Source organism: Triticum urartu, chromosome 7A, assembly GCF_056163025.1.
Source record: "Triticum urartu cultivar PI428250 chromosome 7A, HENAU_Tu73, whole genome shotgun sequence".
NCBI classification, from domain to species: domain Eukaryota; kingdom Viridiplantae; phylum Streptophyta; class Magnoliopsida; order Poales; family Poaceae; genus Triticum; species Triticum urartu.
Window position 1 is genome coordinate 685,683,754 of NC_141879.1, and position 17,204 is coordinate 685,700,957.

The window sequence follows — 17,204 nt, forward strand, 5'->3', positions numbered from 1 at the left end:
CTAAATTTTTCGCCTGGCCTTCTCTTCCTCCTCGCAGCTTCACCGTGATGGCTGCCTGAGATGCCAGATTGGCGACAGCCTGCCGAGGTTCAAGCGCTACATGCTGGTCAAAGGAGAATGCGTGTACCTGTCATGAACGACTACGAGGATCCATGGGACAACGCCAACGACGTACCAGGACATGGCGCGACCGATCTGAACGGCAGCGGCGCACCCCGTGATTCCGTGGGAGCTGGAGGTGCCGGTATTGGCGCTGCTTCCTCGTCAAGGCGAAAGAACAAAGGGAGAAAGCCAGGTGTTGGCTTCTTCCGTGGCGAGCGCGTTCATGACGACTTCACTCAGTTCAGTGTCGTTTGATTCATAGGATTGAATTCAATAGCATTTTCCCCTATGGAATCATGTGTACTAGATTTCATTGGAAATCTAGCATCCACTCCAACCTGGTTTTCAGTTCCTTTATTTTTCCTATGACATCAAACACTCTGTGATCATCCTATTCAAGTGGGCATGCCACTCGAATCCTTTATTTTTCGTATTCTTGCATTTTGAGAATCGTACGATTCAAAGAGGGCCTCAAGTGCTGGATGTTGTCATTGTAGGTGTAAACTGCTGGCTGTGATTGTGGAGCTGGACCGGGTAGTGAGGTGGAGACGATCGTCAAGTCGCTGCACTGGGAGGTCTGGCTGTCATGCTCCCAGGACAAGGCCGTCTGGTTGTACAGAAGACCATGTCCATGTGAATCGGGAAAATATCCTGTGCTCCGAACGATTCGGTGCTCCGGCTGCACCCAACATAGCCCACACGTTAGATGCAAAATATGGGGACAGGATGGAACCGGGACGCCCCCTCCCTTCAGAATTTGCAAAGATCACCTCACGTAACTACAAAATAGCCCAAAAGCTACTCCAATGTGCTGCCCCAGGTTAGAAACAGAATGAACACGAGATAGGGCGTCGCGTCGGATCTCTGGCGGCGAACCTCGCCGTGTGCTGCCTTGCGACCTTGCCGTGTTCCAATGTCCAGCAGATAAACCGCCCCATCCCCGCGCCGCCGTTCTCCATCTCGGCGCCAACACCTCACCACGCCCGACGCCTACCTTTGCCATCCGTCGATGGCTAGATCCGCCATCTGCGGACGCCTAGCTCCGCCATTAGCGTACACCGGAGAAGGGAACTCCAGCCTTCAGGTATCCTTTTGGATGTATCAACCTTCTGTTTTGTTGTGTATTTTGCTTCTAATCCATCATCACTATGTGATGAATGTGTTAGATGTAGCTAATCCTATATCATTAAACTGGGTGATATCTCTCTGTATTTGGGCGTAGGAAAAATAATCACTGAAATAATTTGCTCTATTTAGCTTAGAATGCATATTTGAGCAATTAGGTATAGAAAAATGTCAGCAACTTATGGCCTGATATGAGTTCGGACTTCGGAGTAATTTTATCTACTTGTTCAAGTACCTGAATATGAAGTGCTTGTTGGCACAAAACTGAGATTCATTAACACTTGCAATATCAATATGTGCGTCACTAATTTCTGATGTTCCCTGTATGTTTGTTCAGTATTTTCATCGAAACAAATACGGCGGTAGCTTCTGTTTAGTGAATAAACGTATTAGCTCGTTCGTCTTCCTCATTCAGGTGTAACAAAAACGGAACTACATTCCAGCGGATTTAGAATTTTGGTGCTATGTGTCATGCCATGATGCCATGCTAAATACATGCTGTTGTACTCAAGGATGTTTTTTATTAGCACCATTTTCATAACTCGCTTTTTCTTAGTACATCTAAATGCCAATAGACATTTTCTTTCTTCGCTACTTAGCATGGGACTGTTACTTTTTAGGACTTCATTGTACTACAGCTCTCGCGCAAGGCTATTTCTCACACGTTTTTCTACACCGAGCAGGGAATGATGAGTCAATGACAAGTATTACTCCAAGTGCTGGGTCAAGTACAACGATGGGACTTGAAAATGATGCGCTCAAAACTTCTCCATGGTATATCTTTGTTGTATTACTAAGGTTCATTTGTGCATGTCATTTGACTTAACTTCAAACAACATTGCTAGGTCCAAATGAGATTGGACATACATGATGAAGATCGTTACAACACGCCAAAGGAGAAAGGCAAATAAACCATAATTTAAATAGTATGTCTTTTGTCATTTTTTCATAATGCGCTTTTCTTCTTATTTGCAGAGCAAATAGCGGCCAAGAAGGTTCAACATCAGTAGAAACACAATAATTCAAGCGGTATTTATATGTTCCTCCTCATCGATTAAAACATGTTGGGTGTCTTTGCAAATCTTTAACTTGAACTTTTTTTATATTTCGCAGGACAGCCCAAGCCATGGGAGGACATCCTTTAATTTGCGTTAAATAATGGAAGAAAATTTGCCTTTTTTTTTCATATATGGACCTAGTTCCATCATTTTTTATTTCTACTATAACTAGTAGGCCTAGTTGAATCCGTCCACGCAATATATGTAGTCATGTACACCTGCTACTCTGCTATACCTACCTTGGGTTGTAAATATTGGGCGGCAACTCTAGTTATGTGCTTCATGGGAGATTTATATATTATCATGAGTGTCGTTCACAAAGCATTGATGATATTACTGTCGTACTATGAGCTATGAAATGCCGAGATGGTCATTGATGCGTTGCCCTCTTATTTGAAAAATGCGGTTAATATACCTGCTGTTGTCGTCTTTGCATTCTGGTGCAGATTTTATGAGTTCAAATCTTGGTTCATGGAAGTGCCTTTCACAAAGCATTGATGATATTACTGTCGTACTATGAGCTATGAAATGCCGAGATAGCCGTTGATGCGTTGCCCTCTTATTTGAAAAATGTGGTTAATAGACCTGGTGTTGTCGTCTTTGCATTCTGGTTCTTGGTTCATGGATTACTAGTTCTTTTATTTTCTTAGAATTAGCTTTACCTTCTCAAGTCAACTTGCTGAATGTTTGTGGTGTACACTTCCTGTGGAACACATGTTTATCATTTTGGAAAATCCATGATATACTCTGTACTATCGAGGTACATGATGTATATATTCCTTCTGTCCCAAAACTAGGGTGGCACATATTTTGGAGCATGATTGGAAGTTATTCTGTACTCCTATGGGGGGCTTTTTGCAAAATTTGTAGGATGGGATGTTGGCATTCAATCCTGGACCTACACGTTTCTTTTCTTTTTTGCGAGGGGGTGGGGGGCTACATGTTTCATCCAACAGCGCTGATATGCGCGATGCAGTCGGAGTACTCCATCGCTGGGGATACAGGATATGTTCTCCATGTGGATCCAATGAATCTGCTGTGCGTGCTCAGCCCGGGATTAATAAGAGACGGGTTTAGAGCATCTCTAGCAGACCCCTCAAAACGCTGACCTGTAAACACAGTTTACAGTTCGCTCGTTGCCTTGGATACGGGCCGAAAACCTCCGCGAAAGAACAAGAACCTCAAAAGAAACTGTAAATTTTGAATTCAAGATTTCACGGGAGAAATAGAACTAGTTCATAGTTCTTGATCACCATACATAGTTCATACATACACTAAATTACAGTAATAGCTAGGGGGATAGGCGGCCACCATAACCCTACAACCAAAAATTGGCTTACCGGAGCCATCCGGGTGCAGCGGCGGACATCCTCAGTCGTCGTGGTCGGAGACAAGGTCGATGTAGATGTCCTCCTGCGCCTTCTTCTCGCGGCGCCATGCATCTTGGTTGTCGGCGAACTCCTTCTCCTTCGCGAGCCCCTGCTTGAGGAGGACGTCGTCGAGGTTCGCAACGGGTCACCAGCGCTCCTCCTCCTCCTCCTCCTCCTCTTCCTCCCCCCGTGCGTTGCGCGCCATGATTTCTCGCTCGAAGATGTCCGTCTCGGCCAAAGGGGAGGGAGGATCCTTCGGCCCGATGATACCACCACCTAGCAGCACCGGCTCCGCCTCGAGCTCCCGCTTCACCATGCGGAGGGCCGGGAGATCCACCGGCTCCCTTTTCATCGGTGTGAGGAGCAGCGTGCGGGGGCCTACATGTTTCATACAACAGCACTGATGCGCACGGTGCAGTCGGAGTACTCCATCGCTGGGAGTATAGGATATGTTTTCCATGTGGATCCTATGAATCTACTGTGCGTGCTCGGCCCGGGATTAATAAGAGACGGGTTTAGAGCATCTTTAGCAGACCCCTCAAAACGCTGACCTGTAAACACAATTTACAGTTCGCTCGTTGCCTCGGATACGGGCCGAAAACCTCCGCGAAAGAATAAAAACCTCAAATGAAACTGTAAATTTTGAATCCATGATTTCGCGGGAGAAATAGAGACTTCGCGGGAGAAATAGAAATAGCTCATAGTTCTTGATCACCATACATAATACATACACTAAATTAGACTAATAGCTAGGGGGATAGGCGGCCACCATAACCTACAGCCAAAAATTGGCTCACCGGAGCCATCCGGATGCGGCGGCGATGCTGCGGTGGCGGACATCCTCAGTCGTCGTGGTCGGAGACGAGGTTGATGTAGATGTCGTCCCGCGCCTTCTTATCGCGGCGCCATGCATCTTGGTTGTCGGCGAACTCCTTCTCCTTCATGAGCCCCTGCTTGAGGAGGACGTCGTCGAGGTTCGCAACGGATCGCCAGCGCTCCTCCTCCTCTTCCTCCTCCCGTGCGTTGCGCGCCATGATTTCTCGCTCGAAGATGTCCGCCTCGGCCAGAGGGGAGGGGGGATCCTCTGGCCCAATGATGCCACCGCCTGGCAGCACCGGCTCTGCCTTGAGCTCCCGCTTCACCACGCGGAGGGCCGGGAGATCCACCGGCTCCCTTTTCAACGGTGTGAGGAGCGGCGTACGGGGACTCAACACCCTGCCGGCGGAGCTGCGCGAGGTGGAGGAGGAGCTCGCGTCAGAGAAGATCAGCCCGTGCCGGCGGTCGTACTCCATCTCGCGGCGGAGGAGCGACTCCAGCGGCTGGAGGCCGTGGTTGGTGTACTTCTTCGCCGTGTGCCATCCGCTCGGACACACCGGTGGTGCTCGGAGTCGTCCCTCTCCTGCCGGAGCTGCGGCCGGAGCTCCACATGGCGCTCCACATGGTGGCGTTCAGTGGCGGGATTGTACTCACCGGCGGCGAGAAAATAGAAGGGGGATTGGGGAATCGCGGTGGCAGAGGGATAGGGTTTCAACCCGTATCGGCACCGCGAACCCGTAGATATACCGCGTCGGGGAGGGGGGGTTGTGGGCCACCATAAAAAGAATTACGGGCCGAACGTATATGGGCTCTGTTTTGGCTAAAAAAATGGGTCAAGCCCGGGATTTTGCGGGTCCGCGCGTTTTGAGGGGTCTGCTAAAGATGCTCTTACATCATCTTCGGAGGACCCAAGTTCATGTATCTACTCTGCTCTGCTGCTACTTCACGTACGCACAACTTCAAAACCCACATTCATGCACGGGTGCACTTGCACTTTAAAATCCATATTCATTTGCCACCCTACATATAACGTAATCATTCATTTGAAATTACTTGACTTTACAGATTAAACAAGATAGTACAACGGATTGAAATAGTAGAACGGACTGGACAAAGAAAAATTGAGCTATAGCTGATAAAAATAGAGTAGTGTCAAGTTCTTCAAAGTTTATTTTGAAATTTAAGGCACGTCATCAACGGATGCACAAATAAGTTACAACAAATTATGTATAAGTAATTGCCTCTCTCCGCTCTTTGCATCTTCAGGTCCTCTCCAACCTCCGACAAAGTAGATGTCTAGGACAAGGTAGGTCATACAAGCTTCTATTCAACGCCACCTCAAAATCATTATTTGGTAAGTAAAAACTCACTTGCAAAAGACAAAAATAGGATTCAGCAGGTGTAGGTGTAGCCACTAGTAAAATCTTAGGCAAGACAAACACTCGGCGTGGTCATCATGGAGATCTTAGGCGAGACAAAATTTTCCAGGTGCAAGTCGCAAGGAACAGCATGGCCCAAAAGGTTGCTCGCGATCTTGAGGTGGTGTGTGCATTATCCTGTGATTGGGTCGTAGACTTGCAGTGTTGAAGTTGCCGTTGTGTACAAGTTTATGCTATCGTACACATATAAAAGCAACTTTCGACCATCACGCATCACCGTCAAAAGCATCACCAAATCACGTGGTGAAGCCATTGGTATGGTGTACGCCATCCAGGTGCCTTTTGCGGGGTAATTTAGGAGCCATATGAGCCATATGTTGATTGAGCTCTCTTGAACGATGCATAGAGTGTCATTAAGCTTGACCATACATCTTGTTTGTGTCTTTCCCTGTAGTTGTTCACCAGATGTCATCGGGACCTTGATCGACGGCCTCCATTCCTCACTTTCAAGATCAAGCCGGAGTATATGGTGATAGTCCTCGTCCACGTGCGAGTGACAAAGGAAGTGCATGACACCATTGATCGTGATCGTGGGGTCGTGGTTATAGATGGCAGGACAATATATTGCATGTATAGAATTAGACCTTGAAAAGGAGTCGGACTGTACTCCAAGTCTGTTTCCTACAGTCCGGATCGACGGAGAGGCGTACGTGTCCATCACGTGTGGGCTGTCCTACGTAGCCACAGTCCTTTTGAAGGTCTAATGACAAGTCGTGATATGTTCGAGTTCCTAATCTCCAGAATATGACCTGACATTTATACGGCATAAGAGTTTATCCAACCCGAACGCAATCCTTCTCTCGATCCCTCCTCAACAACTCACGGGTGTTTTTAGCATCGGCTGACGATGCTGCCGCCGTTACCAGAAGATGTGGTCTTCGAGATACTCTCACGGGTGCCGGTGAAGTCGGCTTGCAGATTCCGGTGCGTGTCCAGTGCGTGGGACGCCCTCATCACCGGCCCGGCGTTCGTGGCCGCGCACAGAGACCACACCGAGCCGCTGCTCCTCTTCCTCGCTGCCTACTCCTCCGATGAAAACACCAGGGACCTGCGGCTGATGGACACGGACGGCAACGTCGTAACAGTTATCAACAGGCCCGGTGTCTGCACCTACGGCTACCGCCTCGACGGCACGGTCTGCATCACCAATGATTATCTTGGCGTCCAGTCGGTCATCAACGCCGTCGATCTTCCCACCGGGGCTGTGACGAGGATCTCTACGCAGTGGAACAGGGAATCCTTCTGGGATCTCAACGTCGGCTGTGCCGCCCCGTCTCGCACGTACAAGGTCGTCTGGCTCACCAGCAAAGTTTGCAAGGTTCTCACGTTACAAGATGGCGCAAAGTGGAGACAAGTGCAGTCTCCTCCAGAAGCAGTCACCGCCAACAGCCCTAACAACAGCTCCGCGGTCACTGTCAATGGTGTCATGCACTTCCTTTCCGGGTCCATGTCAGGGCTGGTGGAAGAGGTCTCTGTACTCCGCTTTGATCTCGAAAGTGAGGAGTGGAGGGTGTCGATCAAGGGCCCAACGAAATCTGATGGAAAACAACGAAGGAAGACAAAAACAAGCTGTATGGTCAAGCTTAATAACACCCTATGCGTGGTTCAACGAACCTCGAACAACATATGGCTCATATGGCTTCTCAATGATCCCACCAAAGGCGTCTGGGAAAAGGCGTACGCAATAGAAACGGATTCACGAGTTGAACGGGTGATGCCTTTGACAGAGATGCATGATGGTGAAAAGCTGCTCTTCTATGTGCAGGATAAGTTCTCGGCAACATCGACATTGCAAGTCTACAATCCACTCACACAGAAGTGCACACAACGCCTGAAATTTGCAAGCAACCTTTTGGGTGCTGGCCTTTGTCACCTGCACTTGGAAAATTTTGTCTCAACAAAGATCTTGCCGGTGGCTGCTCCGAGTGTTTTGTCTCACCAAAGATTTCACCAGTGGCTTTGTGGGCTAAAACCTTTTTCTCTCTTTTATAAATGGTGGGCCTCAAGTAACAACGTTTGATATACTGTTGAACAGAAGATTGAGTGACCTTGTCCTTGACGCCTGCTTCATCAGAGGTTGGTAAGGAAAGAATGTGAAGATGCAAAGAACGGAGCTAGAGACGAAAACTTCAAAGACATGATGTAACCTTTTGTATCCATAGATGATGAGCCAGATCGGCGACCCTTATTTTCGAAATATACTTTAGAGAAGTTGACATACCTCTATTTTTATCAGCTATATATATAGCTCAAGTATTTCAGTTTGTTCCGTCCGTTGTACTATCTTGTTTAATCATAAAGTCAATTTGTTTCACGTGAAAAATGACTACTGGTCGGACCACACAGTGCCATATGCTAGTGAAATATGGACAATTTTTTATCACGTGTAAATTTGAAACCAATTTGTTTCTTCAAAGACCGCACGACCCATTGAGAGCATCAATATTAAAAGAGAGAGATCAGTTTTTAACTAAAAAGATTCAGTTTTGCTAAAGCGCATTTAGATGTGCCATAAGTATTGCACATCTAAGTCCTATGTCATTAATCTTATGTTGAGATTCGTGTGAGTACTTTCTTTTTTTTCTTTTTCTCTTTTATGCATGATTCACTCATTTAGATGTGCAATAATTAGAGCACATCTAGATGTGCCCTAGACACACCCAGAAAGATTATATAGTAATGATATTGCAATGATGAATTTAATAGAAAAATAACCAGTGTCTAATTAAACTACGGTTGTACTAGCTAGAAATATAATCAACCAACTTGAGCTTAATACTATGTCCCGTCGCGGCTCGTTTTTTCAATGCTCGCTACTATATTGCCAAGCTAGCTAGCTAGGCGTACCCACGCTATAAATTCTTGCTAAAACCATTACTTTTCTCGTGAGTTGAAGCATGCCATTCCATGGTGATGACTGACGTCATCGCTAGTTGAGGCACGCCGGCCGTCGCGGCGGACAAACTTGACCAACGGCTCTTTAGAGAGGAATTAGTTTTATCGTCATTCATTCATTCAATACAAATTTGCTTTTGTGGTATGTACTTAATAAGAAAAGAGATACTAGATTCATACATGCATGTCAAGAGATACTAGATTCGAGGGTACTCCCTCGCGTCGTCTCTCTGAGGCGACTCGAGGGTTCCCAACCCTAGCACCGCCACCCCCCTTCCCCACTCCTCCTTCCACTCCGCCGCCACCTGAGGTGCGCCCCCGGCTCGCGCGCGCGTCATCTATGATGGTGGCGGCGGGAATCTGGCTGCTCTGCATCTCGTGGAGGGCCTAGGGCACCGGGGCAGCGGCCCCGGATGGTGTGCCCGGCGTGGATCCCTCGGCAGGTGGCGCCGGTGGGCGCTGGATGGCTGTTCTCTTGGCTGCGTGGGTAGCAAAGGGGCAGCGGGCGTGGGTCGCAACGCGGTGGTCTCCTCGCGGACCGCATCGGCGTCTTGTGGAGAAGGCCCGCCCCATCTTGCCCGATCTGCTCGATCCCCTTCTGATTCCGGTGGCCGGCGTCCCTCTTGGTGCTGTCCTTCGGCTCGGGTGGTTGGGAGTTCGAGGTTGTGAGTTGGAACCGGGGTAACCCCTTGGCCAGCGCGGCGGCCACAGCGAAGTCGACGCCTTTGGCGCCGATCCCCTCCTTGGAGGCTTCGGTGAGGTTCCCCTCCTCCTCATCCTGCCCCCTGCTTAGTGGTGAAGACCTTGGTCCCCTGGTTGGGCGGCGACGGCGTTGCGACATCGTATTCCTTCTTGGAGGCGTCGTCTGGGGATAGCAGTGGTGGCGGGTGTGCAGTGGTGGTTCTGGTGGTGGCGGCTGGCGGCTTGTGCCGGCCTTGTTCACTTGCGGCTGCTCCAACGGCTTTTGTCCTGCGCCGTGTGTAGGGTGATGGCATTAGCGCTGCTTTGCAGCTGCTGTTGCCTTTGAGCTGTTCTGTCTAGCGCTCTGTATCAGTACATGCCGTGGTGGAGCGGTGCTTCATCTCACTCATTGATGGCGGCGAAGGTCGGCGGCATGGCGCTGTGGAGGCGCGCCACCCGATGCGCAGAGATGGACTCGCGCAGGAGGAGGTAGCTGTCTGGCGTCATGGTGACGTCGATAGCGGAGTGGCCTACACAAGGTAGAAGACTGCATATATTCTGAAGACGGACCTGTGGAAGATGGCTGAGACGACACAAGAGTGTGTCTGACCGGATTGTGCCCCAGACCCGGTATGTGGCTCGGCTGGGGCTTCCTGCTTTTGATATTAGGTTTAGGTGAGTGGTTTGGATAGTGGCCCAACTAGTATCCCTTCATCATATGGATAAGAGTAACGGCATATGTTGCCGAGATGGTGGATTCAAGAATATTGTTTGTAATACTTTGTAAGGTCCTCGAGCATAATTAATAAAGTGGCCGTATGCATCTCCCAGATGCAGAGTCCGGGGTCATTCTCTTTTTTTTTTAAACTTAATAAGAAAAGAGGTGTTTGGAGTAGTATAATATTCTCTTCTTTCCGATTTAGATGGCTCATCTTAATTCTTTTCTGTTTTCTAATTTAAAGGCCGCTGTCCTCACCAAGCGCCGCCGCCACCCTCCTCGACCAAGCGCCGCCGCCGCCATCCTCGACCAAGCGCCGCACGCCAGTTCCTGCTGACTTGCGCCGCCGCATGCCGGATCCCGCCGTATGGAGCCGCCAAGCTTCAGATCTCGTCGCCCCGCACTACTTGTCATCGCGTACCTTACTGAAGAAAACGATCGATGCATTTGCACGATGACTCCCCGCAACATCGGTCGGGTCTGCGCAACTCCATCGATCCATCTCGTCTGTTTCAGTTCAAGTATGCGAGATAGCTAATGGAGCAGTGTAGTTTTGGCCATGACTGGCGGCTGCGCTGTATTACGTGCTAGGCTGCTAGCCATGTCCTCTGTCGCTGTAGTAGCTAGCAAACAATGACCAGGCAAGCCCAAATAAATTCAGAAGAACCCACGTGGTGCAGCAATATCATGCAAGTTAACCAAACACCCATCTCTACTCATCCTTGCATCAGCCCAACCAGACCATGTTCATCCAGGATCCCCATGCAATGCAGCCTGTAGCTAAATAGGGAACCAAACATGCCCAAAGAAACTTACCAATGCATGTAATGTTCCTACTCATCTAGTGGCCAAGCATGCATGCACTCCAATTAATCCAAATTAAAGCATCAGCCATTCAGCCGTTACCAACAAGACGATGTGATCTTTGAGACACTCTTGCGGGTGTTGCTGAAGTCTGCTTTCAGATTCCGACGTGTGTCCCACACATGCCCTCATCTTTGGCCCCATGTTTGTGGCCGCGCACGGAGCCCGCGTGGAGCCGCGGCAAAAACGATAAATTTGACCTATGAATGAAAAGAATTTACAAAGTGAACTATTGACGAAAAAATTTCATCTAGCTAATCTTTTTGTGTAGCACCCGACAGGTAGGCGCCATACTGCACTGTGCAGCGCCTGACTAACACATGTCATACCCCAAACTGTTCAAAAATTGCTAAATCAGTATGCAACGCCTAATAGCAGAATTTGCCGTGAAACACCCATGGCCGTGGGGCAAGTGCATCTCCTGAGTTTGACTAGCATTTGTTGACTGCCTCGCCATGTGCCGTCACTGTGTTCAGTTATCCTGATGATGTTGCAGCGCATGTGCTCCCCTGAAAAGTGCATGCGTTTAAGGACGCCTTGACGATAGTTTAGCTCCGACCATGTATCATTTGTTGATAGTATACGTGTTGGCTTAATAACACTACAAGGCAACATAGACCGCTACGTCCAACTCCAATCGATCGATTGCAGTATGTGAGTTGAGTGTGCAGGCAGGGGCGGACCCAGGACAAAAATGTCCCGGTGTCCACGTGTACATCACATACATGTGCATGTGGTCCACAAGCAATACTATGAATAATTGTACAGGAATGATAAATCCCGAATATTCGCGATTATACCATGACAAATCGAACGTTTTCGATGGCAATCTTAGTTGTCAAGCACGGCACTTTTTTGGCCAAAAATACACTGAGCACGGAGTTGTCATGCTTGCCAGCTTAAATTGCCATCCTCGCATCACTAAAATTTCCATCGAAAACATTTGATTTGTCATGATCAAATCCTGAACATTCGGGTGTTATTGGGGTCCTAATTATAACATACTTGACGCAACTAAAAATTCGGCAGTAAAATAGACAAGAATGAACCAAAATTTTATCTAGAAAATTAGAAAACCGCCAGTCATCACATAATTTGAAAAAAAATACATTAATCCAATTATCAAACAGATATGGGTCATTGTATATTATTTTTTGAGAAACACATTAAAGCAATTCTCAATTGGATGTGAATATTTGCCAAAAATTTATAAACATGGTAATCCAATTCTCAATTGTAACCAACTTATAATTCAAAACACTAGCACATAATTTATGTGTTTGGAAAACAAAGGTTTGAGCAAATAGAAAATGGTGAGTTGCCTTGCCGGATTTTTTTGGTCTCCAGCAGACTGGTGACTGGTGAGTGGACTAGGGCGACGTCTGATACGCCGCCAAGCTTCGATGGTAAATGGCCGAGCGGGCAACCGGGCGAGGGCGACGCTGCGACTAATCGGTGCAGGAGGAGCCGAGAAACCAACACACTGAACACCCACGTACAATTAACAAATCTGATTGATCAACGATGAATCCGATCATGTGCCTCCGCGTGAGTCCGTAACCGCGTAGCCGATTGGGCCGCTTCTCCAGTGCGCCGTCGTTGGCTTAGCCGGTGTCCCTCGACCAATTTTACCGGTGTCACCCTAGTACCTGGCCTATGCATCTAAGGTAACCAGAAAATTTACCCGGTGTCCTGTGACACCGGTAGGCCCTACATGGGTCCGCCTCTGTATGCAGGCCTTAGGTGCTAGGCGTTACACTGTATAGTGTAGCGTCTACCTTTTAGACGTTGCATACTGATTTGGTAATTTTTAAACAGTTTGGGGTACGACGTTGGTTAGATGTATAGCGCATGTCAGTTAGATGCTGCACAGTGTAGTGTGGCGCCTAGTTGTGGTGATGATTCTTGAATATGTCAAGAAGGTTGCTTCACAACTTGATGCAAAACAAAATGAAGATTAGTAATTCACAAACCTCATGCAGTGCCGGGGCATCGTTTGTGCCAAACCAAGTAAAAGTTTATCGTTCGGTGAAGACCTCCCCATCACCTGTTGCACCTGGGCAATATACAGTAGATTCCCCATGATTAATGTTCTATTGCAATACATACCTCACTAGCTTGCCCTCTGTTATGACTTATGACCGTCTATATTAAACAAAATATCTAGTGCCACATACATATGCTACGCCAACGCCCAAAAACAACTACACTTGAGCTCAGACTAACCCAGGTTGGCCGAAAAGAGACTTAGCAAGCCAACTATGTATGAGAAAAAGATGACACTCGTCTTCAAATGTGAGAAATGTACCACAATGATTCTACCAATACCAAATTTCAGGAGCAGATTTACACATGTGAACCATAAGACTCACCAAAGTTCCACATTTCAGTATATGATGAGATGGTCATAAATTAAATTCCAAAAACATGGAAGTTAACATCACCAAAATTTTATTTGACTATCATAGACAACCAAGATCACCAGATATTAACAACAGTTTTAGCATCAAGTAAAATGGTTTCAACCATGATCAAATTAACCCACAGGAAAAATATGAACAATTGAGGTTACTGCACTTCTATTTCATGTCACAAAGTATAAAAAGTTTCAGAAGCTGAAAGTAGCTATACCTTTTCTCCATTTGGTAGGTACAGAGAGACTCATCAGCATTGTACCATCGCCATAAGTGACTTTGCAACCTGACATTAGAAACGGTGACTTCTGGTCTTTGTTTACCTTCAATTAACAACCAGCTTGCAGTGTCAGCTTAATACTTCACCTAAACTAGTTCCAAAAGGCAAAAGTAAGCGTACAAGAGTAACTCACTATTTTGCTTTCTCATGTCATGCTACGACTCATCTTATGGAGGAGTGACCACTAATAAAGACTCCATCAGCAGGTATACATGACAAAAGAAATTAGATTAGCGCCTTTTATTTCTAAACTGCTGGCAGCCACTCATTTCAAAACAAAGATCAATGCATTTGTACCTGGTCACCAATCTTGAGGACAACCAAATCACAGCTTGATTCTCCTTCCACTTCTCACAACCTGAATGAGAACATCTGAGACATTACTTGTGAAAGAATAAACAACTTATAGCAAGATAAGTCTAAAATTTTAATAATCTCCAAATGAATGTTTTGTTTCTCCTCATTCAAGTTTAAGAGCTGCAACATTTGCTTGTAGTCACTGGTAGCTGGACAATGCTGTGCGCCATGAAGAATGCCAAGTAACATGTCTTAATTAAGATACTCCCTCTGTCCCATAATGCAACTTCTTATATTATTGGACGACGGGAGTAACTCTTTAGTTTCAGAAATACATGCTGTGAAACACTTCTTATTTTCTTATTAGGAACTGATGATCTACACTGTCAAGGAATTTAGACACCAACGAGTGCCAGTTAAAAGAACAGACGCTTCTAAATCTTGATATTATTATAATTGCTCACAGAAATAGCCATTAACACAAAAGATGCTTGTGGTGACAGTACATACCAGTAAGAAGAACAAGGAGTACAGCAAAACCAAAGCTAGCCCCATCATACCAGCCTTCTTTTATCCCCTACAAATGAGACGAAGTTGTGATGGCAGTTACAAAACCATAACCAGATGTAAGAATGGAGATGAACCACCTACAGTTAATAGTAACCAGCTGGGCAAATAGCAAAAGCTCCACGCTGCAAGTCATAAAAATTGCATACAGTACAAGGAATGATGCTGGAGCAACATGCGAAAGAGCAGCTGAACTAAAGAAGCAACATGTTTTGCTTCCAAGCTACCAAGTCCTGAAAGTTGCATACAGTAGGAGGAACGATGCTGGCTCAACAACTCAACATGCAGAAGTAAAGAACCAACGAACAAAAGATCCAACAGACACCTCTGTTGTTATATAACCAAAGCCAATGAAACAAGCAGTGGTGACCATGAGAATGATTGAGTGTCAAATCTTCAATAACCGTGAGAAACAAGGTGAGCGTCCAGGACATAAGAGAGCAATTGGCAAATTAATAAGATAAGAGAGCCATCTACATCCCAAGAAGATTCAGCATTTCTGAGGTGTGCAATTTTCAAGACTTTTACTAACCCTGAAATCTGTAGGGAAATTTACAAGGTACAAACTATAGCAGGAAAGTCTCACACTCATATACATGCAGAGAACCAAAAATAAAAAAAATAAAAAAATCAATCAACAGAAAGCTTGTGCCAAGGCGACCAAAAGGTGGCAAATCTGAAGCCAGCAGAGATAATTAAATATCAGACAACTTCCAGGATAGCATACTTTAGTTATGATGATAATACTAATAGTAGATATATGTCATTGCCATTGGTTCATGGGCTTCTCTTAACTTATATAATACTAAGATCACACACACACACACACACACACACACACACACACACACACAGAGAGAGAGAGAGAGAGAGAGAGAGAGAGAGATAGGTGGCGGATCGCTAACATAGATGTCCTCCGGATCGATCGACTACTGTTAATATAGATAGCATTGGTGAAACTCCTTTCATCCCAGTCGAATTACAAGAGCAATAATCTCACACCCAAACATGCCCAGCCTCCTCAAACTTGCGGTGGTACCCAAAGAACTTTAAAGCCGTGTACCCAAAGAACTCGGCTTATGTCGATATAAACTCGGTTTATATATAAGCCGAGTCAAACTCCCGGCTTATATGACACGGTTTACACTTGATCGGCTTATACGCTATAAGCCGAGTGCCAGTGGGAAAACACTCGATTTACTTATAAACCGTGTGTTTATACAAGGCTCTCGGCTTACTAAAATAACATGACGGCAGCCGGGAGATAACGGCCACGTGTCACCGTCAGTATAAACCGAATGCCCTCGAGCGCTACACGGTTTAAATATAAACCGAGTGCCTAACAAAGCCGCACGGTTTAAATATAAACCGAGTGCCTAAGGGAGCCACACGGTTTAAATATAAACCTTGTGTCTGCACGAGCTGCACGGTTTAAATATAAGCCGGGTGCCTTTGTACACGGCTTATAGGACATCCACTGTTAAACATATCCTATAAGCCGGGTGCATGCATCTGGAACACTCGGCTTATACAGCTCCCCGTGGCATAATATGCCTATAAGTCGGGTGCCATGTCCCTGGGACACACGGTTTATATGACAAATAGCATATTTTTTTTCCTGCATGCTTCAGCGAGCAGCAGCAAGATGGCTTATATATCCAGCAATATATTGATCGATCCAGCAAGCAAAATGACCAACAATATATATCCAGCAATATATTGATCCAGCAAACAAAATGACCAACAATATATATATCCAGCAAGCAAAATGATCAACAATATATATCCAGCAATATATAGATCCAGCAAGCAATATATATCCAACGAAAGTCCACACATGCGTACATATGCAACAATAGTTCGCAAACAAAAGAATCATAAGTTCCAAGTCCACACATGTGTAAATCATGTATGTTATTATTCCTAATTGAGCAATCGATTCAAAAGAAATTCACAGGATTCTGCCCTCATGAGTGAATCTACATACTTTTTAGCGCACATTCAATATTCTGCGAGCAAAAGTTTGATCTTACACTGCAAATTTTGAGCTTTCTCAATAGAATCAGAAAACAGAACAACAAGTGCTGATTGCTTACTCTTATGATAACTTCAATTAGAGCCAAGTCTGGTGGGATTTGTCCTGAAAATAAGTAAGAAAAACATAGAAAATGGCATTAGATACAAACAGAATCATAAGACCATTGCTCTAAGAAAAAACTGGATAGCAAATGAGAAGGATGAGACATCACTGAAATTATAATTTATAAATTGCATGGAATCTCTAAAAGGCTTATATTTAGGAACGGAGTGAGTATATCCACAAGCATGGCCCAAAAAACACAACATTACTAAAATGTCTTTCTAATTTTGATGGAGGTACTGCCTAAAGTAGGGCAAGAAATCCCAAATTAGAACACCATGAAGCGGACCTTTAAAATGAATATTTATATTGGAACAGAGAAAATAACATAAAACAGACCTGATAAATAAGCCACTCGATGCAAGGGTGAAAAATAAAAAGGAAAAATATGCAACAAACATGTCTGAATAATGATCTGCGATCAAGTAATTTTAGAGA

General features: G+C 45.9%; 1 protein-coding gene and 1 long non-coding RNA gene across 2 annotated transcripts; both read left to right on the forward strand.

Moving 5' to 3' along the window:
* Window positions 1-934: 934 nt before the first annotated feature.
* LOC147961510 (uncharacterized) lies at window positions 935-2,639 on the forward strand. The gene is made up of 4 exons (XR_015612385.1): window positions 935-1,186; window positions 1,911-2,001; window positions 2,203-2,256; window positions 2,341-2,639. It is a non-coding gene; the product is annotated as an uncharacterized LOC147961510 (long non-coding RNA).
* Window positions 2,640-6,757: 4,118 nt separating this feature from the next.
* LOC147961511 (F-box/kelch-repeat protein At2g43445-like) lies at window positions 6,758-8,117 on the forward strand. The gene is made up of 2 exons (XM_087533834.1): window positions 6,758-7,687; window positions 8,073-8,117. Exons 1-2 carry the CDS (start codon window positions 6,758-6,760, stop codon window positions 8,115-8,117), a joined length of 975 nt encoding a protein of 324 aa, XP_087389960.1.
* The last annotated feature ends 9,087 nt before the right edge of the window (window positions 8,118-17,204 follow it).

What these genes read in the sequence shown, in the direction of transcription:
- LOC147961511 (XM_087533834.1), top strand. Translation starts at nt 6,758, where the DNA reads ATGCTGCCGCCGTTACCAGAAGATGTGGTCTTCGAGATACTCTCACGG. An exon ending in ATGTGCAGGATAAGTTCTCG is followed by an intron (nt 7,688 to 8,072) that starts GCAACATCGACA and finishes TTGTATCCATAG; the next exon opens with ATGATGAGCCAGATCGGCGA.